We start from the raw sequence: 24,576 nt of genomic DNA on the forward strand, positions 1-24,576 counted from the left end.
AGGCCGCTTGCTCCACGTTCGGGGCATAAAGGCTGCATAATGTCACGTCTCTCCCATCCAGCCTGCCCTGCACTGCCACAAACCGTCCCTCCGGGTCCACCTGCGTGGCGAGGGGCTGAAAAGGAAGACACGCTCTAACCCAGATCAGGGTGCCCCTTGCAAATTTGGAATAGGTGGTGTAAAACAACTGACCCCGCCAGCGACTGTGAAGTGCCCGCCCCTCCGCCCGATCCAAAGGAGTCTCCTGCAGAAAGGCCACCTGCACCCCTCTGCGCACCAAGTAGGCGTTTCGTCATAGAGGTGAGCCCCCTCACATTGCAGGTTATACACTTCAACTCCGGGGGGGAAGCCATCACACCGTGCAACACTTACTATCCAACCACTCCCCGTCCTAGGCACACTGACATCACCCCAACCCCTCTCAATTCCCCAACAACCCCCAATCCCTCCCGCCCCCAGAACAGGTTCCCAACCGTAGTTACCCATCCAAATACAATACAATTAACCAACTTCTCTGATAGCCACCAGAGCCTCACAGCTAGTGTGAGTAAGAGGAGGTAGACCGGGGCCGAACGGGTGCAGAAAGTGTTCCCAACAGAAGTCCTAGCCCAGTCTCCACAGTGCCTCCCCAGACCTATCCCGCCCCCGGTAGACCCGACCCAGCCCACCCCCGCCCCCACCATCAAGGAGCGTCGGGCAGTCCCCGAAAGATCCACGGCAGTCCCATCCCCCAGCGCAGAGTCAACAGTGCAGCATATCGCACCTCCAGCCCCCTGTAAGCCTCCTTACGGTCAGCGACACTTCAGGAATAGTTCAAGTGTCTAGTATGCCGTCCGCTGTCCCAGGCGTGACATGTGGCAGCACTGTCTCATCTTCCTCTTCCTCTGCCTCATCACTGCGCTGAGTGTCAGACCCTTTGTGGGAGCCCCACTCCCCAGCAGGGGCGATTACCAGAGCGCCGGAAATGGCAGAAACCGCCTGCAATGCTGCTTTCAGCTCCAACTCCGTCTGGGACACCAGGGGGGAGCCCCTCCCAGTCAGCCGAGTCCTGGCACGTCGGCCTCGGCGAGGCTTCGGCGAAGACCTCCGCGACTCCCTTCCAGTGGAATGCGCCCCTGTCCCGGTTCTGTGCAGCTCCAACCAGCCCCACGCGGCGTCAGGGTCGTTGAAAAAGAATGTTTTTCCGCCCAGTATGATCCGCAGGCGCGCAGGAAACAACAGCGCGTATTGAATACCTTCATCCCTGAGAGCCTTTTTGATCGCCAGGAACGATGACCGGTGTCGCTGGACCTCAAAGGGGTAGTCCGGGTAGATGGAGACCGACGCGTTGTCCACCCGGTAGGGACCCTGAGCCCTGGCCTTTTGGAGTATAATGTCCCGGTCTTTGAAGTGCAGTAGACGCGCAACCACCGGGCGCGGCGGTCTCCCCGGGTCCAGGGGGCAGGCCGGGACCCTGTGCGCTCGCTCCAGCGTGTAGAACGGCGTTAGCCCCTCTGGCGCAACCACTTCTCGCAGCCAAGTCTCTAGGTAGGCAAGCATGTCGGTCCCTTCGATTTTTTCCGGCAGCCCCACCACCCGTATGTTATTGCGGCGATTACGTCCCTCCGCATCCTCAGCCCTCTTCTCCAATACCTGCACTCTCCGTTTCAGATCATCCACGGCAGCCTCCGAAGCTTTTTGGGCTGGTGCCAGCTGTTCAAGCGTGACCTCCGTCTGTTTGACTCGATCGGCCAGCTTCCGGTGATCCCCCCGAAGCAACCCCAGGTCTGTGGAGACTTGCGCTATGTCGCTCTGCAGCGCAATCCTCGTGTCCGAAATGGCTTGCAGGATCTGGTGCAGCTGTTTTTGCTGTAGGCCCCCCGATGGGTCCCCCGCCGCATCGCCATCCCTCTCGCCAGGCGTGTCCCCGGCCGCAGCAGCGGCGCCCTGCCTCGGGCGTGTCTTTCCCATCACTCCACTCAGGGGCGGCTCGTCCGGAGCCCCTCTGCCCCAACCTCCTGTTGCCCACGCTAAGCCGGATAGGGCCTCAATAGAGCTTGCCGCCTTCACGAGGGGCCCGTCCAGCTGCCAGGGGACCCCCACCGACCCAACACAGGGGACAGGGGGGGCGGTCCACCCGCCGCACCTCACCCAGGCAGGTCAGCCAGTCTGCCCCGGCCGCAGGCCCACAGCGCTCCAGGAGGGCCCCACCGCCTCCACTCAGGGCCGGTCTCCGGGCTTGTCGTCTCTGTCCAGCACAGGGCGTCACCACACAAGTGGAGCCTCACAGCTCCCGCCGCCCCGGCACAGCAGTTCCAACAACCGGCGCCTCGCAATTGGACCCTCGCTCTTCGTCCCGTGGACTGGGGGCCGTCCACAACCCACAACCACAGGGTCCGCTGCAAGGGCTCCGGGGCTGCTCAATGACCTGCAGTCCCGGTGCCCGCACTCCGCCGTCTTGCCGCCGATGCCACCACCGCGCCGCCACGTACGGGTCTCTGATGCTGACCCTCCGCTTTCGGTGCTCTCCGCCGGCGGCCCCGCACTTCCAGCCGGCGCCTCAGACGCCACTCCGATGCTCTGTCTGCAGGGTCAGGCCTCACAAAATGGCCGGCGGCAGCCCGCTCCGCCGCTTTTCTTCCGGCGTCAGTCCAGCCGCAGCGGCCCCCGGCCGGCCGCAACACAGTGGGGGGGGGGGGGGGGGGGGGGGGGGGGTCGGCCAGGTCCGGCCCCCGGGAGACTCGCAGCAGGTCCGGGGCGTCAGTGGTCAGGTTAACGGACAGGCTGGGTGCGGAGCTCGCGGCTCACGCGTCCATCCCCGGCACCCTCCAAGCCACGACCCCCTTTGGCAGGAATCTTTGATGTGTTCTCATGGCCACCTTATCCTTGCTTGGATTCAAACAGGGGTTTTATTAGATTAGATAGTGCTAATGTAATATTTCACTGTGGAGCGGAGACTGTGGGTGTGGGCAGGAGTTTCTTAGCAGCTTGCATGAAGTCTTTTAATGAGTGATTGAAAAAAAACTTGCTTATCATGTAAACCTTTAATATAAGTTGTGATAACTGACAAGTGAACCCTTAAGAGGCATTAAGTCAACTCACAAGCAGATAGATGATATACTTAACTAGGACTGTCTCGTCATGCATATGCTCCTGAACCTGGTTAGCTCGACACCTTATCAAGTATCACCTCCATTTTAGGAATTCCTAGTGGGTGGTCTAAGTTCTTCTTTTATGACATTAAGTGTTTCCTCTGGCAGCTTCAGAGGTGACTCAAATCAGCTAACCCAGAAACCAATCCATCCGTTGTAATCTCCCAGGGTTTGGATGACAAGGGTGACCTTACATGGAGATATTTTTAGACATACTTGTCATAACAGCTGTATCAGATGGGAGAACCAAGGCCGTCTTGTCGCCTGGGATCTATCAGGATTAAGATAAGTTGGATGCACTGAACATTCTACAGGACAACTGGAATTAATAGTACTGGAGGAAAAGCATACTCAACTATCCCATACCACTGTAACGACAGAGCATTCCAGAATAACAGTGAATGGTACTGTCTAGATGCAAAGGACCGACATTATGCGTTTTCTGCTATTGCAAACAGTATTCCACAATGGTAGGAAATTATGTCTACTATGGATTGCTTTAGCTCCCATTTGTGAAAGGGAATATGCTACTTACCAGTATGCATCTGTTCTTGGCATGTAGAGCTGTAGAGTCACACACTGAGGATAAGATCGCCATCTGGTGTTGGGCTCGGATGATTGCAGGTTGTTGTCTTTGGAAGAAGCCTTTGGTCACGAGGTTGGTGACTCCTCCCCTGGACAACAGTGCGCATGGGCATCCACTCCATCGTCAGATTGTTTTTTCGCCATGATGGGAAAAGATGGAGTGTATAGGAATGAAAGAAAGGATGTCCATGTGTAATGTCTAAGTAAGACGGATGCTGGAACAGATACAGGTCCCGGGGAGGCGGGCGGGCGGGCGTGTGTGACTCTGCAGCTCTACATGCCAAGAACAGATGCATACTGGTAAGTAGCATATTCCGTTCGAGGCATATGAGCTGCAGATCACACACTGAGGATAGATTATACAGCAGTGCTTCCCCTTAGCGGTGGTCGCCTGTATCTGTTGCAGCAGCTTGAAACAAAGTTTTTAGGACAGCCTGGCCCACTGAGGCCTGTTGTTTGGCCTGCACGTCAACACAGTAGTGTTTAGTGAAGGTATGCGTGGTAGACCACGTGGCTGCCTTGCACATGTCCTCTAAGGGAATGTTACCTAAGAAGGCCATAGAAGCCCCTATTTTACGCGTGGAGTGCGCCCTAGGGGGAACTGTAAGTGTACGTTTAGCCTTTAGGTAGCATATTTGGATGCATTTAACTATCCACAGGGCTATACCGGATTTGGAGATTGGATTGCCTTTATGTGGTGGTGCGAAAGCAACAAAGAGTTGTTTCGTCTTTCGAAAAGGTTTTGTCCTGTCGATGTAATAAAGCAAGGCTCTTTTGACATCTAAGGTATGTAGGGCCCTTTCAGCTACGGAGTCTGGGTTTGGGAAAAAGACTGGTAGCTCTACTGATTGGTTAAGGTGGAAAGGGGAAATCACTTTTGGAAGAAATTTAGGGTTTGTCCTAAGAACCACTTTGTTACGGTGTAGTTGTAAGAAAGGTTTCTCTAGTGTAAGGGCTTGTATTTCACTTACTCTGCGTAGGGAAGTGATTGCGATAAGGAAAGCTACCTTCCATGTTAGGAATTGTAATTCACATTTGTGCATAGGTTCAAATGGGGGACCCATAAGTCTTGTTAGAACCACATTGAGATTCCACACTGGGGCAGGTGGCAATCTTGGGGGAAGAATTCTTTTGAGACCTTCCATAAACGCTTTGATGGCTGGTACCTTAAAAAGGGACAGGTGTTGCCTATTTTGCAAGTAGGCTGCCAAGGCTGCTAGGTGTAAACGTATAGAGGAATACGCTAGATTGCATCTTTGCAAGTGTAGTAGATAGCAAATTATGTTTTGGATGGAAGCATCCAATGGATGTATGTCATTATTAGCGCAGTAGATGGCAAATCGTTTCCATTTTGCGGCATAACACGCTCTAGTAGTAGGTCGTCTAGCTTCCTTTATGATATTCATACAGTCTGGAGGGAGATTGAGGTATCCGAACTCTAAGACTTCAGAAGCCAGATCGCTAGGTTCAGTGTTTGAGGATCTGGGTGTCTGATTTCTCCATGGTTCTGGGTTAATAGATCCGGGGAGAGGCGTAGCCTTTGATGTGGAACTAAAGATAGTTCCAGAAGTGTGGTGAACCACGGTTGACGTGCCCAAGTGGGAGCTACTAGTATTAGCGTTAGCGATTGTTGTTTCAGTTTGCGTACCACAAATGGAACTAGTGGGAGAGGCGGAAAAGCGTACGCAAATCTGCCTGACCAGTTCATCCATAGGGCATTGCCCTTCGACTGTGGGTGTGGAAACCTGGCGGCGAAGGTTGGGCATTGTGTGTTTTCGGGAGTGGCGAACAGGTCTATGTCTGGTTGTCCCCATTTTTGGAAGAAGGGGAGTAGAACCTTGGGGTGTAATTCCCATTCGTGGATCTGCTGCGTGTGGCAACTTAGGAGGTCGGCCACTTGATTGTGGATCCCTGGGAGATGTTCTGCTAACAGGTAGATGTTTTGTGGAATTGCCCATCTCCAGATTTGCTGTGCCAGTTGGGACAGTTGGAGAGAATGTGTCCCTCCCTGTTTCTGTATATAATACATTGTCGTCCTGTTGTCTGTGCGTATGAGGACAGTTTTGTTCTTTAGGTGAACCTGAAAGGATTTTAGTGCTAGGAACACTGCTAAGAGTTCCAGGTGGTTGATGTGGAGCAGTTTCTGTTGACTGGTCCATCTGCCCTGAGTGGTATGGTGAAGGAGGTGGGCTCCCCACCCTGTGAGAGATGCATCTGTAGTTAGCACAACTTGTGGAAGAGGCTCTAAGAACGGCCGCCCTTTGGACAGGTTGATGGTGTTCCACCATTTCAGTGAGCGAAGTGAGCGACTGTCCACCAACACCAGATCGGTAAGGTGTCCGTGAGCTTGGTTCCACTGTTGTGCTAGACATTCCTGTAAGGGGCGCATTTGAAGTCGTGCGTGTGGGACTATGGAGATGCATGACGCCATCATGCCTAGAAGCTGCATGAACACTCTTGCTGGAAGAGATGGATGAGTTTGAAATTGAGAGAAGAGATTTTGTATACTGGCTATCCTGGCAGTGCTGGGATAAGCAATGGCTTTGGATGTATCTGTGGTTGCTCCCAGATACTGATGTAAGTGGGAAGGTTGTAGATGGGATTTGGGGTAGTTGATACTGAATCCCAAATTGTGGAGAGTTTGAATTGTGCGATGAGTGTGGAGAACGCATTTTTGGCGAGTATTGGCTTTTATGAGCCAATCGTCCAGATAGGGGAAGACATGGATCTGTTGTCTTCTGAGGTGCGCGGCCACGACTGCTAAGCACTTGGTGAACACTCTGGGTGCTGTTGTTACTCCGAATGGGAGAACTGTAAATTGATAGTGTTGCCCATCTACCACAAATCGTAGATATTTTCTGTGAGCGGGATGCATAGGGATGTGAAAGTACGCGTCCTTTAGGTCCAATGTGGCAAGGAAGTCTCCCTGTTGTAACAGTGGGAGGACTTGTTGGAGGGTGGTCATATGAAAATGATCTGAATGTATATACTGGTTTAGCAGTCTGAGATCCAGTATGGGCCGTAATGTTTTGTCCTTTTTGGGAATGAGGAAGTATAGAGAATACACCCCTGTTCCCTGATGTTGAAGAGGGACTGGTTCTATCGCATGTTTTTGTAACAGGGATTGAACTTCTTGTTTGAGGAGAGAGCGATGATGTGAGGACATTGGACGTTGTTTGGGTGGTATGTTTGGGGGGGATTGTAGGAGTTCTAGGCAGTAGCCAGACTGGATAATTTGTCTTACCCATCTGTCTGTGGTGATGGAAGTCCAGACAGGTAGGAATTGTTGGAGTCGCCCCCCGACCGGAGTGGAATGGTCCGGGGGGGAGTGGTGGCAAGTCACTGTTTGGTGGCTGGGGAGGTGCGGGTGTTGTTGTTGTTGCCCCGCCCTCTAAGGCGCATTTAATGGAGGCATTAGATATTAACGTGCCTTCTTGAATGAGGTCAGCGGCCTGGGATTTAAAGGGATCAGGCAGATGTTGAAGAAGGTCCTCAAGTTGGTCATAATGCGCCCTATCATACCGGGCTAACAGGGCCTGGGTATTGGCAATACGCCAGTGGTTCGCCGCCTGTGCGGCGACTCGTTTGCCTGAGGCCTCTAAAAGCTTAGACTCCTTGTCCGGGGGAGGCGTTTCTCCAGTTGTCTGTGAGTTAACGCGCTTCCTGGCATTTGATACGACCAAGGAGTCTAAAGGGAGCTGGGCTTTAATGTATGCAGGGTCCTGCGGGGCTGGTCGGTACTTTTTTTCGATGCGGGGGTTGAGAACCCTCGCTCGAACAGGGTCTTTAAAGACCTCAGTGGCATGCTTTATAACCCCTTTAATCATGGGCAGTATGTGAACAGTTTTTTGTGACTGCTCAAAAGTATCGAGGAGAAAGTCCTCTTCAAGGGGGTCTGTGTGCATAGTGACACCATGGAATGTTGCTGCCCTATTTATTAGTTGGCCAAACCCCAAATGGTCATCAGGAGGGGAGGGCTTGGAGGGGTAGGTAGTGGGGTCAGGCATGTCAGGCATTGGATAAGACCAGTCATCTACTGGTGCTGTGCCTGGAAATGTAAAAGGGTTGTTTGGATCAACAGGATCATTAAAGAAATCAGGGTCCGCCCCTCCCCCTAAGTCATCATTATCATCCTGTGGAGGAGGTGAATGATAGGGAGATGGTAAAGGTAAGGGTAAAGGAGAAGGAGGAGGGGGGGGGGGACGGGTTAGGAGGTAATACAGGAGAGGAAGGACGAAGTGGTGAAGTGGCACAGTCCTTTTTAGGTCTCGTCTGAGACAGCGCTTTAGCGCTGCTCTGGCGAGACTTATAGTAAGCGAGTTTTGGAAGTGCAAACAGTGGCTTTTCAGGCCTCCAAATACAGTGCATGTGCGCCGGGCGCGCGCACCATTTGGCAGCCTGAAAAGCACTTGCTTTGATGTCCTTCAGTGAGCCGCGCGGCCACTGAGGACATCAAAGTGCACACCATTTGCCACCCCCTTCTTGTTTGAACTTCCGGCCTAATTGGGGATGAGGGCCCGGGGCCTGGCTGTGAGCGAACCACGGAACAGTCGCACAAACAAGAGCTGTGTTTGTGACCCAGTTCTCCCAGTCATTAGCGAACACTTCACTGCCCCTTTTCCCAGCACATTCTCTCACTGCCCCAAACAAACAATTTTACATAAAGTACAATAAAGCTAATTACAGCAGTGTCCGATCACATCCGGAATGAAGCTGGTCCGCATGCTAATGTGCAGCGGGAACAGCACCGAGATTGTCAGCGGTGGACATGCTTCAACGTTGTGTTTTTTTATTAGAAAGTTTGAGTTTCTGAGAGAGGGCTCCCGGAGAAGAATGTGCCGTAATCTTACACAAGAGCTAGGGTTACACAACGGAAGAGTCGCACGGGCATGCTTCCTCTCAGGGGCTCTTGGGATCAGTGACAACGGGCCGTGCCAAGTTCACCTGATCTGTGTGTAGCACAGCGGCCTATTTTGTAAGAAGGGTTTCCACGGCAGTACTCAAGCCCCCCAGAGTTCTTTCTCAGGTTGGGTGCACCAAAAATAGACCTCATTAATATGTGTTAACAATGTTTCTCGGCGAAACAAACCTGTGATTTGCCGAAAAAGGTATTTCTTTGTAGCGCTCTTGCTTTTTATGAATTTTACAGCACTTCCACACTTGACTGCACACTACAGCCCCACGCTCATTAAAACACTTGCAGCTGAAACATCTGATGAGGTGCACGAGAGGTGTTTTGGTGGGCTGCGTTTTTAACTTGCTTTATCTGGTTTTATTCTACAGCGTGTTCTTCATGGTAGGAAGGATATATTTCTGAATGAGTCTCAGGATGTCATCTATCAGTCTACAAACCTCAGTGGCTGGGAGCAGTTGTGCACAGTCTGTTGGCAATTTCATGGTACTCTAATTTAACATGTTAATGTAAATGCTATGTGAACAGTCCTGCAATGAACAAAATGTATCATATTTAAGACCTGAATTTGATAAATCGATTGGCTTGCCATTTCATTCTTTTTTGGTCGCTACATTACTACTTTCAGGAACTAATGGGCATATTTACAAGAGTTTATCGCCACAGGGAAGTCACTTTTTATGACGTTCCTGTGGCAATAAACCCTTGACGAAGTTAAGCCGCTTAATGCCGCTTTGTGAATAAGGCCCCCTTTCAGTCAGCACTTAGCGTGAAAGGGGCCGGAAATGGGTGTTGTGCTAGGCGTTCGGTTGCAACACCCATTGCTGTTTCACACTGCCCCCTATTTACAAGAGTCTCATAAATATGGGGCAGCACCAAAATTAAGACAAAAAAACCTTGTCTTATCATGGAGAAACAATGAGAAATTAACTTCTCCTTGTTTTGCAGTTTCTATGTGTGCTGCATTGTGCAGCACAAATAGAAACAGCAAATCACCATCAATTATTGTTTATGTGCAGGAAGGTGTACCTTGCTGCACATAAACAATAATAAAAAAATTACCATTTGCAACTTTTGTGTGCTGCACAATGCAGCACACATTGGAGTTACAAATCACCATTAGTGATTGTCTGTGTGCAGGAAGGGACAACTTCCTGCCCATAAACAATCCTTGCCTCAATGCAGGGTATGCCATCCTCAATGCAGGGATTAATGTAAAAAAAAAAATCTGGAAAAAAAAATCATAATTATTACTTTATTTTCAAATTTAAAAATTAACACGGTTAGAAAAGTCTATATATCACATTTAATAATTTTAAGTGCAAAATAAAAATTATAATTGCTTACTGTAGGTTGTTTTTTCTTTACTTAAACTTCAGAAAAATAATCTTATTTTAAATTTAATATATTCAACATATTTCATTTTTTATTTGAAATTAAGTTAGTAGTGCTGTAACATTTTATTATATTATTTTAAATTTAAAATAGATATATACATTTAACTAACAGTAATATTTAACTTAAAAATATTTATCTATTTTTTTTTTTAAGTTGAATAAACTTTTTTACTTTTCCCTATACTTTAATATATGGAGATATTCACCCTGATAGCAGAGCTCTCCAGCAGGTGTGAGGAACAACAAATACAATTGTAAAGTCACTACTAGTAATAACTTCATGGTCGTTTATGACATTTTTACTGACTCCAACCCCAATTTCAGGGGTTGGAGACATGTAAGTCTACACTTTTGAGGAACTTTATACTTGGAGATTGTGAATAGCACCAATTTGAGTAATGATGGCCACTATAGATAATGGAGGCCACCACAGACCTTTTTCTGCGATTGTCAGCAATATTGTCACACATACCTTTTACTGCACAGTGCTGCATACCTCACACTGCTACATGAAACACTGCTGCACGCCACACACTGCTGCACGCCACACACTGCTGCACGCCACACGCTGCTGCATGCCGCTGCACGCCGCACACTGCTGCACGCCACACACTGCTGCACGCCGCACAATGCTACACGAAACACTGCTGCACGCCACACACTGCTGCACGCCACACACTGCTGCACGCCACACACTGCTGCACGCCACACACTGCTGCACACTGCTGCATTACTCACTGCTGCACGACACTGCTACACGCCGCACACCGCTGCACGCCACAGCACACTGCTGCACGCCGCACAATGCTACATGAAACACTGCTGCACGCCGCACACCGCACACTGCTGCACGCCACACACTGCTGCACGCCACACACTGCTGCACGCCACACACTGCTGCACGCCACACACTGCTACACGCCACACACTGCTACACGCCACACACTGCTACACGCCACACACTGCTACACGCCACACACTGCTACACGCCACACACTGCTACACGCCACACACTGCTTTTATGCAAGTTTATGCTACTGACATTGTAAATGACAATGCCTTTTGTTTTAAAACCAAAACATAAATAAAAGGCATTGTAATTGTACAATGCCAATAGCTCAAACTCTTATAAATGCGAGACCTATTGCATTGCAAATGCTTGTTCCGTATGGGAGCTGGAGGAGGTGTGATGTCCAGCTTCCGTTTTTTGTATGGGACGGCAGTCACATGTCCAGTGTCTTGAAGCCTGTTTCGGTGCCGACAGTGGTTTTTTCGGTGCCGAGGGTGTTAAAGGCACAATCACATGAGGTTTGCTCGAGCCCGAGCCACCTACAGGCTTAGATGTCTTCGGAGCCGGGCCCGAGGGCGGGGCTTCTGAAGAGGATTTCCGGTCGCGACTGGGCCCAGCTGGCGGAGTCTTGACCACTGTCTTTTTGGATGGGGCAGGGGCAGTGGTACTCACACGCTGCCCTGGAGTGATGAGGTCATCGGAATCGTCGGCCTCTGACACGATCTCGAGATCTTCGGTGTCATCTTCAGGAACATCTTGAGCAAAGATGTCCTCCGGTTCTGGAGCTGGTTTGGCCATAATATGGCGTCGAGCTCTTCGGTCCCGGAGGGTCTTCTTCGAACGGAAAGCAGCACAAGCTGGACAGGTCGATTCGTTGTGTTCCGGCGACAGGCAGAGGTTACAAACCTCGTGGTGGTCACTGTGGGGGAACTTCGCTCCACTCTGGGGGCATTTTTTAAAGGGTGTCCTGTCCATCAGCCGCTTCCGGAACCGGTCCGAGTTGATTTAGACGTCGATGGAATGAAGATTAAAGAGTTAAATCGATTGCTGGAAGTTTTCTGCTGGAGCGGAAAAAAGTTCATCCGAACCCAATGGCGGAAAAAAACAATCTGACGATGGAGTGGATGCCCATGCGCACTGTTGTCCAGGGGAGGAGTCACCAACCTCGTGACCAAAGGCTTCTTCCGAAGACAACAACAACCTGCAATCATCCGAGCCCAACACCAGATGGCGATCTTATCCTCAGTGTGTGATCTGCAGCTCATATGCCTCGAACCTCCTTTTTCTGTTTAACTCATCTGTATTGTTGTTTTCGATCCCTAGGACAATGGGTCGACCAAATTAATGTTTTTTTGTGATGGAACACATGCAGATTGTCCGTGCCAGCTTTGACAGAGGGTAAGAGACTATTCTTCTTTGCTTGTTTTTCACAGACCATTGCAGTTGAGCGGTCTGTAAGTATCTGTACTCTTTTGTTCTGAAACGCTTTCAGCGCTAAGTAATTAGCTTTCAGCTCAAACTAAATGATGAGTCTGGTTGCTTCCTTACCTTTACAGTACCATGAATCTATTCCTCGCCCACTTAGGGCCAATAGAAGTACCAGAAAATGATAAAATTGAAGGCATTCTATTATAATCATTTCCCCCCCAAAACAATGATTTGTTCTTTTTTAATCCCTGTATGAATCTTTTTCTGTTGGAGAATTGAAAGCAAGTGTAATAATCATGCATGATATATATATATATATATATATATATAAAATGTAGAGTCCATTGTCAACAAGGTGTGCTTAATGTGTATTATGTCTGAATTGTTCACACAATAGAAAATTAATGTATACAATAAGAAAAAGAAACAATAGAAAAACCGATACCTGTCATCTGTATGTTTATGTTATTGTGTAATGTTTACATATATAAATTTTATTAATGATCGGAGATACAAACGAGCAAGAGACACACATACAATAAGAAAAAATTAGGGGAAAAAACAAGGAGGAAGGTCTGGCAACACAAAATTTAAATAATAGGAATACGTTTCCTATTTGGATGTATGTGGGTTATACATCTCATGAGAAAATAGTGACATTTATGGTAGTTGGGGTATCAGAGTTGCAGACAGTGTTGATCCCACCCCTACTTGCCTCAACGGTATCATCCCCTTTACGGATTGATAACTCAGAAGAAGGGGGCATTTGTTTTTGCTTAACCTTCCTGTGTGCCTCTGCTATTTGTGTATTCACCGTCTGGTTTTGAGAGTGACAGGAGCTGGGGAAGTGCATTCATACTAGACAGACACAAGGGGGAGGTTGAGGTGTGTCCTGCCTTTCCTGGGTGACTCACAGCCAAGCTGAATAGGCCTGGCTGCATTTAAAGGAGTAGGTGTCGCTTTCACCTGAATAGACTGTGGCTGCCTCTCACAAAGCTGCCTCCCCCTCCTGTAGTGCCTGAAGTGAACCTGGCTTGCGCCAGGCAGAACTGGTTTATGTGTGCCAGAGAAGGTTTTTTGTACCAACTTCAAAGGAAAATTTATAAATATTAGGGCCTGACCCCAGAACTTTAGATTACTGCTGGACTAAGGAACCAGCCAGGAAGAAGTGCTGTAAGAGTTGCCAGGAGGAATACTGAGAATTTGCTGTGGTTGCTTTGTTGGGTTGGCCTGCAGTTGCTGCTTCTGTCTAGGGCAGGGAAAGGACTGGACTGTTCTTTCTGCATACCAAGCATCTCCAAGGGCTTGATGTAGAGCTTGTCTCCTGTTGGAAGACTCAGGGAAATCAAAGACTTCGACATCTTCTGGGTAACGGCTTCTGGAACTGGAGTTTTCAGCTGCCACAGAGGAAAAAAGCAACCAGACGCCGTCAAAGACGCCGCAGCCGGCTCTGTGACCTGAAGGCACTGTCACACTTCGCACACCAACCCGGATCTCACCGCCGTCGCCATCCAACGCAGTCACAGAGCCGCTGCTTGCACCAAGACCTTTGGGCACGCACTCCGCACCACCTCCCTCGTCTCACCGCCGACGCAAGCTAACAGACGCCACTGCCAGCACTGTGGTTTGGGGCACTGCTTGTTAGTTACACGATGTGCTGCCCCATCCTATACCACAGACTTGGAATACCGATGCAAGCAACATCGACTTCAGATCGTCAACCGATGCTGCTGCTAGCACCGCGACCTGCATTGCCCTGTCTCGCCCCGCAGCCCTGGGTCTACCGACAACAGCGCTGACGCAACAACAATGCCACTGCTTGCAATGTGAACTGCCAGCAGTGCGATGAGCACCGTCCCATTCGCAGCGCAGCCTTGGTTTTATCGCCGCCGCTTGATAACCGTCATCGAGCCGCTGCCTGCACTGCTACAATTAACACCACATCCAGTGCTCCTAACTTCAACAAGTTTGACCAGCACGCATGCGACTTCAAGGGCCCGACAACTCCTACACCACCCTCCAGAACAGTCCCTGCCGACACAGGCTCTTCGGAGCTCATTGCGAGGTCCCAGACGCCGTGCATTTCTAAAGGTACTGTTTTGTGGGTCTTCCTGACACTGTAGCTGGTCTGCAACGCCGCAGCCAGCCACAACCATTGGATTTGTTTGTTGTGCAAATACTTTACACATTGCCTCGAAGATAAGACTGACTGCTCGTGCCAAGCTATCAAGGCCGTGAGCAGGCTTTATTTTAGACATGCAATCATGTTATCCTGACTAGATAGGTGGATTATGCCTGGCATAGGTAGATTATGCCCCGTTTAGGTGCATACCTTAGCCAAACAGAAAACCCATCAACAATTGTGGCTGGTTTTCAGCCTCAATCCGAATGGAAGTGTTTGAATTAGTCGTAACAGATGTGGCTGTCAGTTTCCTTTTCACATAAATGCATATCATTTATACATTACCAGCTCCTTTCTCTGCAAGCTGCTCTTTACTCTGAACTGCACACTAGGCAATGACGGATAGGAACCACCTATACCTTACATAAAACACCACAACATTTTGCTATATCAACCATGTCTGTTCTGCTCCAAATCAGCAATTCGCTCACAATGGTTTGTGACATGCCGCTTGAGGGTGGGAGGCTCTTTTTTTCGAAGGGATTCTTTAACTACCTGCAGAGCAAAACCATTAACTTTCAGAAGGAAACCAGAGCAGGGCTTTCCTTAAAAGTGTAAAGAGCAACACTGCAAAGAAATTCTACATGGATGAATGCAGCCTCACACTACTAACCAAATAATTCCCTAAAGTAAAAAAGGCCCATTATCACAACATATTCAAATCAGGCTAGAAGAAAGTGCCTAGGAAATTAGGGCCATACAAAAAACTACAGCTCTCCACAAAAATACATGACCCTTCTTATCACATTTTTGTAACACTAATATGTCTCCTGATGACTACATACTCTTGCCTTGTTAGGTGGAGTATGCAGTTGTCCTGTAGACCATTTTCCATCTTGTAGTCACAAACTCTGGAACAGTACACAAGTGAAAAGATGAACAATATATACTAATGAACATAACAGCCTAAAAAGAGTGGCTTTCAAACAGTTGGGCACATGACTTTGCCAAGGGATCCAAATATTTTACTCAAATGGGACAATGTATAAAAAACTATGAAAGGCTACTGATCTAATATATTTTTTTTTAAAGCTTATTTTTATTTAACACTGCTTCCAATGTATCTAGAATACGGACTTACATATACATTTCCAGGATCTACAGTCAATATACATCCAGTATTGTTAACAAGTTATCCCATAAGTATATACAGACTCATTACTAGAGTTACTCTCGCTTATATCAGCAGTACAATTCCTTTTTTTCTTTCTTCCAAACAATAGGACCAACATCCCAAATGAAGACATAACAATAATAATCACAACAGCGAATCTGGATTCCACTCTTGAAACCAATCCTTACCCCCCTCCCCCTCCCCGTGGCAGCGAAAGACCGGTGGCACAATGCCAGGTAGGAAACTAGCAGTACACTCATAATTTGTTTAAAAGTCATGTATTCGTGGTGTGAGAGGATGAATGTGACAGTGTTGCGTCTGGAGGTGTTAAAGTGGACCTAGCACTCAGTGAGCTATGTGTCCTCACAGTCTCACGCCCATACTCTGTTGTGGACACTTCAGTCAACATTTGCCCCCATTCTAGGAGATCGCCCTCCGCATTCTCATCAGTCTGTACTGCTTTGAGGCGACATTCCTCAGCTACCCCCCACTCCCGCAGGTCATCTCTCCATTTCTTCCACACAGGTGGTCCGGAGTGTATCCAGTGGATTGCTATCCTCAGTTTCGCCAGCACCAGTCCTAGGAGCGCCTACTTATAGCGCATCCTAGTCCCTTTCTTGGAAGTCGGAAGCACTCCCAGAAGACATTGTTTTATAGATGTGTCAATATGCATCGCTGTAGCCATGCTAAGAGATAACACCACCCAGTACCAGTACTGCTGCAGACATGGACAATTCCGGAGCATATGCAGAAATGTGGCGGGATCTGTGCCACATCTTGGGCATGTGGAAAACCACCCAGGGTGAACCGTGCTTGCCGCTGGGGTGTCAGATATGTGCGGTGTAGGTAGTAGAACTGAATTAACTTGAACCGTGCGTTACTTGTAGCTTCTGCTACTTGAGTCAATGCTCTCCTCAACTCACCATCTGTCAACAGGACGGGCAGGTCATCGTTCCATGTCGCCCTGATCCTGTCTAAGTTCGGCCTCCTGTCCACCTTTAGCATCGTGTAGATTCGGAAGATAAGCCCCCCAACTAGAACCTGGGTCCAGGAAGGTAACCAGTGTGCTGGACTCACCTAGTTCATCGGGAAATGTTGTCCATAACCTCCGACAAACGGTACGTGATATTTTGGCTTACTGAAGGAATTGCCCCGGAGGCACCTGGAACCAGTCCTGTGCTTCCTGAAAAGTCATACATGTGCCATTTTTATATAAATCCCCTGCCGTGTCGCAACCCCCTTCGTACCATTTCCAGAGAGCCCCGATCTAATATCTTTAGGAGTGCTTTTAAGGCTCCACACAAAAACTACTTTGAGGTGGGAAAATGAGAAACTTTAAACATAAGCAAATTACATTTAGATATTTAGGCAGACATCTTACCTTGCATTTGAACTAGGAATTCCGTTTTAATTCGTCTAGCAGCCTCACTTTCATTTTCACTTCGTGAGCCACACAGAGAATCAACCTCATCAATGAAGATAATTGAGGGCTTCTGTTCTCTTGCCAGCTGAAATAAGTTCTTTACCAATCTACAATCAAACAAAAAAAAAAAGAACGGAGCTTTAAGATCTGCTACTAATTTCAGCCATACACTTAAAGTTTAAGGTAGAAACAGGTCAATGGTAGATATGGATCAAAAGGTCAGTATATTCTGCCCATGGTTCTACTACTTTAATTTAGGGCAAGTATGATATGGAGAAAATTAAACTAAACCAAAAGCACCTCTGTTACGCTCTTGTACCTTGAAACAAGCATTGAATATGCTACTTACCAGTATGCATCTGTTCTTGGCATGTAGGGCTGCTGACATTCATATCTGTGCATAGATCGCCGCCTAGTGTTGGGTCCGGATGATTGCACATTGTTGTCCTGGAAGAGTCTTCGAAGCATCCTGAGATGGGTGACTCCTCCCCTGGACCTCAGTGCGCATGGGCATCCTCTCCATCCCCAGATTGTTTTTCGCCATTGTGGCAGTGATGGAGTAGATACAGGAAGTGATGACCATGCTATACAGTAATTCTGAGAGCTGCAGCTGCGACAGGCGCCGGGGAGGAGGGTGGGCGATATGAATGTCAGCAGCCCTACATGCCAAGAACAGATGCATACTGGTAAGTAGCATATTCAGTTCGAGGCATGTGGGCTGCTGAATTCATATCTGTGCATAGAATACACAGCAGTACCTCCTATTGGCGGCGGCCACCCGTGCCAGCTGCAGCTGTCTGAAAAAGAGTTTTGAGAACAGCCTGTCCTACAGCAGCCTGCTGTTTTGAGTGTACACCTACACAGTAGTGTTTGGTAAATGTATGTATAGTGGACCATGTGGCTGCTCTACATATTTCTTGTAAAGGAATGTTTCCCAGGAAAGCCATGGACGCCCCTAACTACCGTGTGGAGTGGGCTCGTGGTGGAATCGTTAATGTGCGTTTAGCTTTTTGATAACAAATTTGGATACATTTAACGATCCATCTGGCTATACCTGCTTTGGAAATGGCGTTGCCTTTGTGTTGTGGAGAGAAGGCAACGAAGAGTTGTTTAGTCTTCCTAAAGTTTTTAGTTCTGTCAATATAGTACATGAGGGCCCTTTTGACATCTAGTGTGTGGAGCATCCTCTCAGCGACATTTTGTGGGTTTTGGAAGAAAACCGGCAGTTCAATGGTTTGGTTCATGTGGAACTGCGATATTACTTTAGGCATGAACTTGGGGTTGGTACGTAGTACGACCCGGTTTGCGTGAACTTGTATAAATGGCTCCTGAATGGTTAGTGCCTGGAGTTCACTAACTCTTCTTAAGGAAGTGATGGCAACCAGGAAAGCCACTTTCCAGGTGAGGAATTGAATCTCACAAGAATGGAGAGGTTCAAAGGGTGGACCCATTAGTCTGGTGAGGACCAAGTTGAGGTTCCACACTGTGCTGGGGGGTGCCTTGGGGGAATCACCCGTTTAAGTCCTTCCAAGAAGGCTTTGATGGCAGGCACTCTGAATAAAGAGAGGTGCTGCCTGTTTTGGAGGTAGGCTGCTATTGCTGTTAAATGGACACGTATTGAGGTGTATGCCAGATTGCATCGGTATAGGTGTAATAGATAGCAGATTATGTTCTGAATAGATGCGTCTAGCGGGTTAATGTGGTTGTTGTTGCAATAAATGACAAACCTCTTCCATTTGGCTGCATAGCAAGCTCTGGTAGTGGGTCTCCTAGCTTCCTTAATGATCTCCATACAGTCAAGTGGCAGGTTTAGGTAGCCAAACTCTAAGACTTGAGGAGCCAGATTGCCAGGTTCAGCTGTTGCGGATCTGGGTGTTGAATTTCTCCATGGTTCTGCGTCAAAAGCGCGGGTTTGATCTGCAGCCTTTGATGCGGCACCACGGAAAGTTCCAGAAAGGTGGTGTACCATGGCTGGCGTGCCCATGTTGGAGCAACCAGGATGAGTGTCAGAGAGTGCTGTCGCAGTTTGCGTGCCACTAGCGGTATCAACGGCGCTGGGGGAAAAGCGTACGCAAATCTGCCGGACCAGTTCATCCATATCGCATTGCCCTGCGACTGTGGATGTGGGAACCTGGCGGCAAAGCTTTGGCATTTTGCGTTTTCCCTTGTGGCGAATAGGTCTATCTCTGGATGACCCCACTGCTGGAAGTACGGGTGGAGTACTGAAGGGTGTAACTCCCACTCGTGCATCTGGTGGCTGTGTCTGCTGAGCAGATCCGCCATCTGGTTGTCTTTGCCTGGAAGGTGTTCCGCCATGAGGAATATGTTCCTCTGAATGGCCCACTTCCACATGCTCTGAGCCAGATGAGACAACTGTGGAGAGTGTGTTCCTCCCTGCTTCTGTATGTAGTACATGGCAGTCATGTTGTCCGTCCGGATCAACACGACCTTGTTGCACAGGTGTACTTTGAATGCTTTCATTGCCAGGAAGATTGCCATCAGTTCCAGAAGGTTGATGTGCATCTTCTTTTGTTGTGTAGTCCATAGTCCCTGCACTGTGTAATTGAGTACATGAGCTCCCCATCCCTGGAGAGACGCGTCCGCTGTCAGTATTATTTGTGGAACAGGCTCTTGGAACGGTCGGCCCTTGCAAAGGTTTTGTGGATTCCACCAATGCAGAGAGTTGTATGCCCGACCGCTCACCAACACTAGGTCTTTCAACTGTCCTTGAGCCTGATTCCACTGACGTGCTAAGCACTCCTGAAGCGGGCGCATATGTAGTCTCGCGTGTGGGACTATGAAGATGCAGGAGGCCATCATGCCTATCAACTGCATGAACACTCGCGCCGGCAGGGAGTGTTGAGGTTTGAATTTTGAGATCAGCAGTTGCATGCTGTTGATTCTCACTAAAGTTGGCTGAGCTGTGGCAGCCAGAGTGTTGATTGTAGCGCCTAAGTACTGTTGTACGTGCGCAGGTTGGAGACTTGACTTTGGGTAATTTAGTGAGAATCCCAGATCGTGAAGAAGGTGAATGGTGTGGGACATGTGGGCAGCACATTGTTGCGCTGATTTGGCCTGAACTAGCCAGTCGTCCAAATAAGGGAAGACGTGAATATTTTGTCTTCGCAGATGTGCGGCCACTGTCGCCAGGCACTTGGTAAAGACCCTGGGTGCTGTTGTTACTCCGAAGGGGAGAACTTTGAACTGATAGTGATTCCCTTGAATGGTGAATCTGAGGTATTTCCTGTGTGAAGGGTGTATTGGTATGTGGAAGTATGCATCCTTCAGGTCTAGTGTAGCTAGGAAATCCCCCTGAGTGAGTAGTGGTAGAACCTGTTGGAGGGTGAGCATATGGAAATGCTCCGACAGTATATATAGGTTTAGGGGTCGCAGGTCTAGGATAGGTCTGAGCGAGCCGTCCTTTTTTGGGATCAAGAAGTACAGAGAGTACACTCCTGTGCCCTGCTGGGCGGTGGGCACTACTTCTATGGACCCTTTTGCGAGCATAGCAAGCACTTCTTGCTGGAGTAAATCTAAGTGTTCGGCTGACATAGGACGGTGCTTTGGTGGTATGTTGGGTGGAGTGGAAGTTAGTTCCAGACAGTACCCATGTTGAATGATGTCCCTGACCCACCTGTCCGTGGTGATGTTCTTCCATGCGGGCAGGAACAGCTGGAGTCGTCCCCCGACAGGTGTTAAGTGGTCGGGGGGTAGGGAGAGGGCGTCACTGTTTGTTTTTTGGGGAGGACCTGGTTTTGCCATATCCACGTCCCCTACCCTTGGCGCTGGATCCACGATATCCACCCCTGTTGTTTTTGTCGTAGGTGGTCTGTGTGCTACCTTTAGCATACTGTTGTTGTGACCCCTGGCCCCTTGACGTTCCCCTATTTCCAGTGCGACGAAAGGAGCCACTACGAAATTGTTGGCTTTGTAGCGCCCCCATAGATTTGGCAGTATCTGTGTCTTTTTTTATTTTCTCTAGGGTAGTGTCAACGTCTGGGCCAAATAAAAATTCTGTGTTAACCGGTAAGTTGAGGATATTGTTTTGGATCTCGGGTTTGAAGCCTGAGATGCGTAACCAGGCATGGCGTCGTAACATGACACTTGTGTTTATTGCCCTGGCCGCTGTGTCAGCTGCGTCTAGGGCGCATTTGATGGACGCATTAGTGAGGAGTTGTCCTTCTCTAATGAGGAGCTCTGCTGACTCTTTATACTCCTCTGGTAGGTGTTGGAGCAGTGACTCTAGGGTGTCATAACGTGACCTGTCATAACGTGCCAGGAGTGCTTGTGTATTTGCGATGCGCAGGATATTGGCTGCTTGCGCTGCCACACGTTTGCCCGATGTTTCAAGGACCTTTGACTCTTTGTCGGGGGGAGGAGCATCACCAGTTGTCTGTGAGTGGGCTCTTTTGCGAGCGTTGGCAACCACCATAGAGTCTAATGGCAACTGACCCCTAATGTATTTAGGGTCACCAGGTGCAGGTTTATATTTCTTTTCAATCCTTGGGTTTAACACACGGGCTCTTGTGGTGTCCTTGAAAATGTCTTTGGCAGGCTTCCGAACCCCTTTAAGCATGGGCAGAGTCTTGACAGTTCTTTCCGATGATGCGAAAGTGTCAAGCAGGAAGTCCTCCTCAATGGCGTCAGAGTGCAGTTCCACCCCATGATGAGCAGCTGCCCGTTCGATAAGGGCATTAAATGCGGCCGTGTCCTCTGTAGGAGAAGTTTTAATATTGTAGAGTTGCGCATCCTGAGCATGTGGCATGACACTTGGGTCTGTGGGGTCATCCCATGCCTGATCAGGATCCTGTGTGTCATTGGGATTTGCGTCCCCGGGGTAGATGGTATCGTCCCCACCATATTCCTGCATTGTGTCCGATTCAGAAGGGGTAGGAGAAAAGGACTGCGGAGCTAGTGGGAGGGGATGGAAGTGTTCTTGCAACACTGGTTCCTGCTCCGCCGGTAGCTTGCGTTTGAGAGGAATTTTGTATGGCACCTCTTCCCTGACTGGCGTGATCTTGCGCTTGTGGAGCATGAGCCTGCCAGTGTTGGCGTCGATAAACTGTGGCCCTGAAGGGTCGTGTTCCGTTAGGCCAGAGGCGGTGGACTGTGTGTGGAGGACACGTGTCCGAATTTGAAAAAGTTTCGGTGCCGATGTCGGTGGCAGCCCAAAGGTGATGTTGGTGGGCTCCGAGTGCACTGTACCGGGTGAGGTAGTGTGGGGACCTGAGGTAGAGTGGAGGGCTACCTGGTCCCGGATACGTTGAAGAGAGGCAGAGACCTGCTGCACAGCAAACTTGAGATGGTGGTTTGGTGGGTATCTTGGTTGTAGGTGTGGAGGCCGACCCCGACTTTTTTGTCGGAAGGGGGTCACTGGCTTGAAGGGATGCATCGATAGTCGACGTAGTCGAGGACTTCTTCGGCATCGGTGCTTTAGGCGTCGACGAGGCGGCCATTTTGACTGCGGAGGCGACGGGCTTCGGTGTCGGCGCCGAAGGTGTCGGTGCCTTGTGGTGCACGAGGGCGCGCCTCTTCTGAGCGTCGACCGCGTCTGCTGCGGTGAGCTTGGCGCCGAAGTCCTTCTGTACGCGTTCGGAGCCGACGACTTTTTTCGGCGTCGGTGCCGGGCCAGCGGACTGTTTCGACGCCATTGATCCGACCACCACCAGTTTCGCTTTCGAAGGGACTGGAGCGATGGATGTTTTTGGGTTTAACAACCCGGTCGTCTTGGGTAATATTGGCTCTTGCATAGTGTTCAGTGCCGGGCCGGAAGGCGGGGCGGAGGAACCATGGATTAGGTCTTGGGTAAAGCCCGAAGGCGATCCCTCGACCGGAGCCTGACGACTAATTTCGGCCTCCGTTTCGACGGATTGGCCTAACTCCTCGGGAGAGCTGTCTTCTTCAGCCCCATAGGCTTCGTCGATGTCCCCTACCTCGTCGACGGCTTCTTCACGTCGAAAGAGCTCTTCGTCATCGTCGTCCGATCGGGAACCATGCTCCGAAGCGGGGCTAGATAGTATTTCTTCCACGCTCTCGGTGTCCTCGTCCTCGGTGCTGAATATGTTGGTGGGTGCGGGTGCCGCCTGCTGCGCCTCGAGTCTCGCTGCCCGTCGGTTCCGTAGAGTTTTCTTGGATCGGAACCGTGCGCAGGCCATGCATTTTGATTCGTCGTGATCCGGCGAGAGACATTTGTTACAGACCGGGTGGACTTCGATGTGAGGGTACTTGGCGTGGCACAACGGACACCTCTTGAACAGAGTTCTCGATTCCATCGTCGATGGAGCGTCGAAGTTTTGACCAAGTCGAATCGAAAGTTTGAAAAAGGGTGTGGAGCACTAGGACTAGTAGTCGACACCGAACGGTAACTGTACCGACGAAAACTATAGGCCTTTTGGCCTAAACTAAGTATTCCGAAGTTGAGCTAAGATAGTTGCATCCGAACCCAATGGCGGAAAAAAAACAATCTGGGGATGGAGAGGATGCCCATGCGCACTGTGGTCCAGGGGAGGAGTCACCCATCTCAGGATGCTTCGAAGACTCTTCCAGGACAACAATGTGCAATCATCCGGACCCAACACTAGGCGGCGATCTATGCACAGATATGAATTCAGCAGCCCACATGCCTCGAACATAGACCGAGCAGCAAAATTTGGATAGGTCTTCGGACACTTTCTTCGCACCCACATTTACCCTGCACTGCAATTAAGTTGACCGTGGGGAGGTCCGAGGGGTTCAGGTGTGCCCATAATTTATGCCTGACAAAATAATGTATAATCTTAATACTTTCAATTATGCTGCCAAGACAGTTAACAACAAACATGTTAAGAATCTTTGCCAAATCCAAGTTTTATATGTTTGTTATTTTTTATTTAGAATTAAAGAACAAGTTACTTACCTTCGGTAATGTATTTTCTGGTAGAGACTCGATTTAAGTGTAGATTCCTCATGTTGTGAATTTACCTAAGCACCAGACTGGATCTGGAAACTATTTGTAGCAATTTCCTCATGCATTGAGAGGTAGCGCCGTGCGGCTCCACACCAGGTCCATCCTGCCACAGATGTGACATTGGGGCCCTGATTGAATATGCTACTTACCAGTATGCATCTGTTCTTGGCATGTAGGGCTACTGACATTCATATCTGTGCATAGATCGCCGCCTAGTGTTGGGTCCGGATGTTTGCACGTTGTTGTCCTGGAAGAGTCTTCGAAGTATCCTTGGATAGGTGACTCCTCCCCTGGACTACAGTGCGCATGGGCATCCTCTCCATCCTCAGATTGTTTTTCGCCATTGTGGCAGTGATGGAGTAGATACAGAAAGTGATGACCATGCTTGCAGTAATTCTGAGAGCTGCAGCTGCGACAGGCGCCGGGGAGGAGGGAGGGCGATATGAATGTCAGCAGCCCTACATGCCAAGAACAGATGCATACTGGTAAGTAGCATATTCAGTTCGAGGCATGTGGGCTGCTGAATTCATATCTGTGCATAGAATACATAGCAGTGCCCTCTATTAGCGGCGGCTACCCGTGCCAGCTGCAGCGGTCTGAAAAAGTGTCTTGAGAACAGCCTGTCCTACAGCTGCCTGCTGTTTTGACTGCACATCTACACAATAGTG

General features: G+C 49.3%; 1 protein-coding gene across 1 annotated transcript in view; it reads right to left on the reverse strand.

Moving 5' to 3' along the window:
* Positions 1 to 24,576, reverse strand: part of VPS4B (vacuolar protein sorting 4 homolog B) — a 300,050-nt gene that overhangs the window by 68,069 nt on the left and 207,405 nt on the right. Inside the window, exon 7 of the mRNA XM_085606937.1 lies at positions 16,921 to 17,069. Within this exon, the coding sequence (XP_085463063.1) occupies positions 16,921 to 17,069 (149 nt within the window). The remainder of the gene's footprint in view (positions 1 to 16,920; positions 17,070 to 24,576) is intronic.

This window comes from Triturus cristatus, chromosome 5_2 (genome assembly GCF_964204655.1).
Source record: "Triturus cristatus chromosome 5_2, aTriCri1.1, whole genome shotgun sequence".
NCBI lineage: Eukaryota > Metazoa > Chordata > Amphibia > Caudata > Salamandridae > Triturus > Triturus cristatus.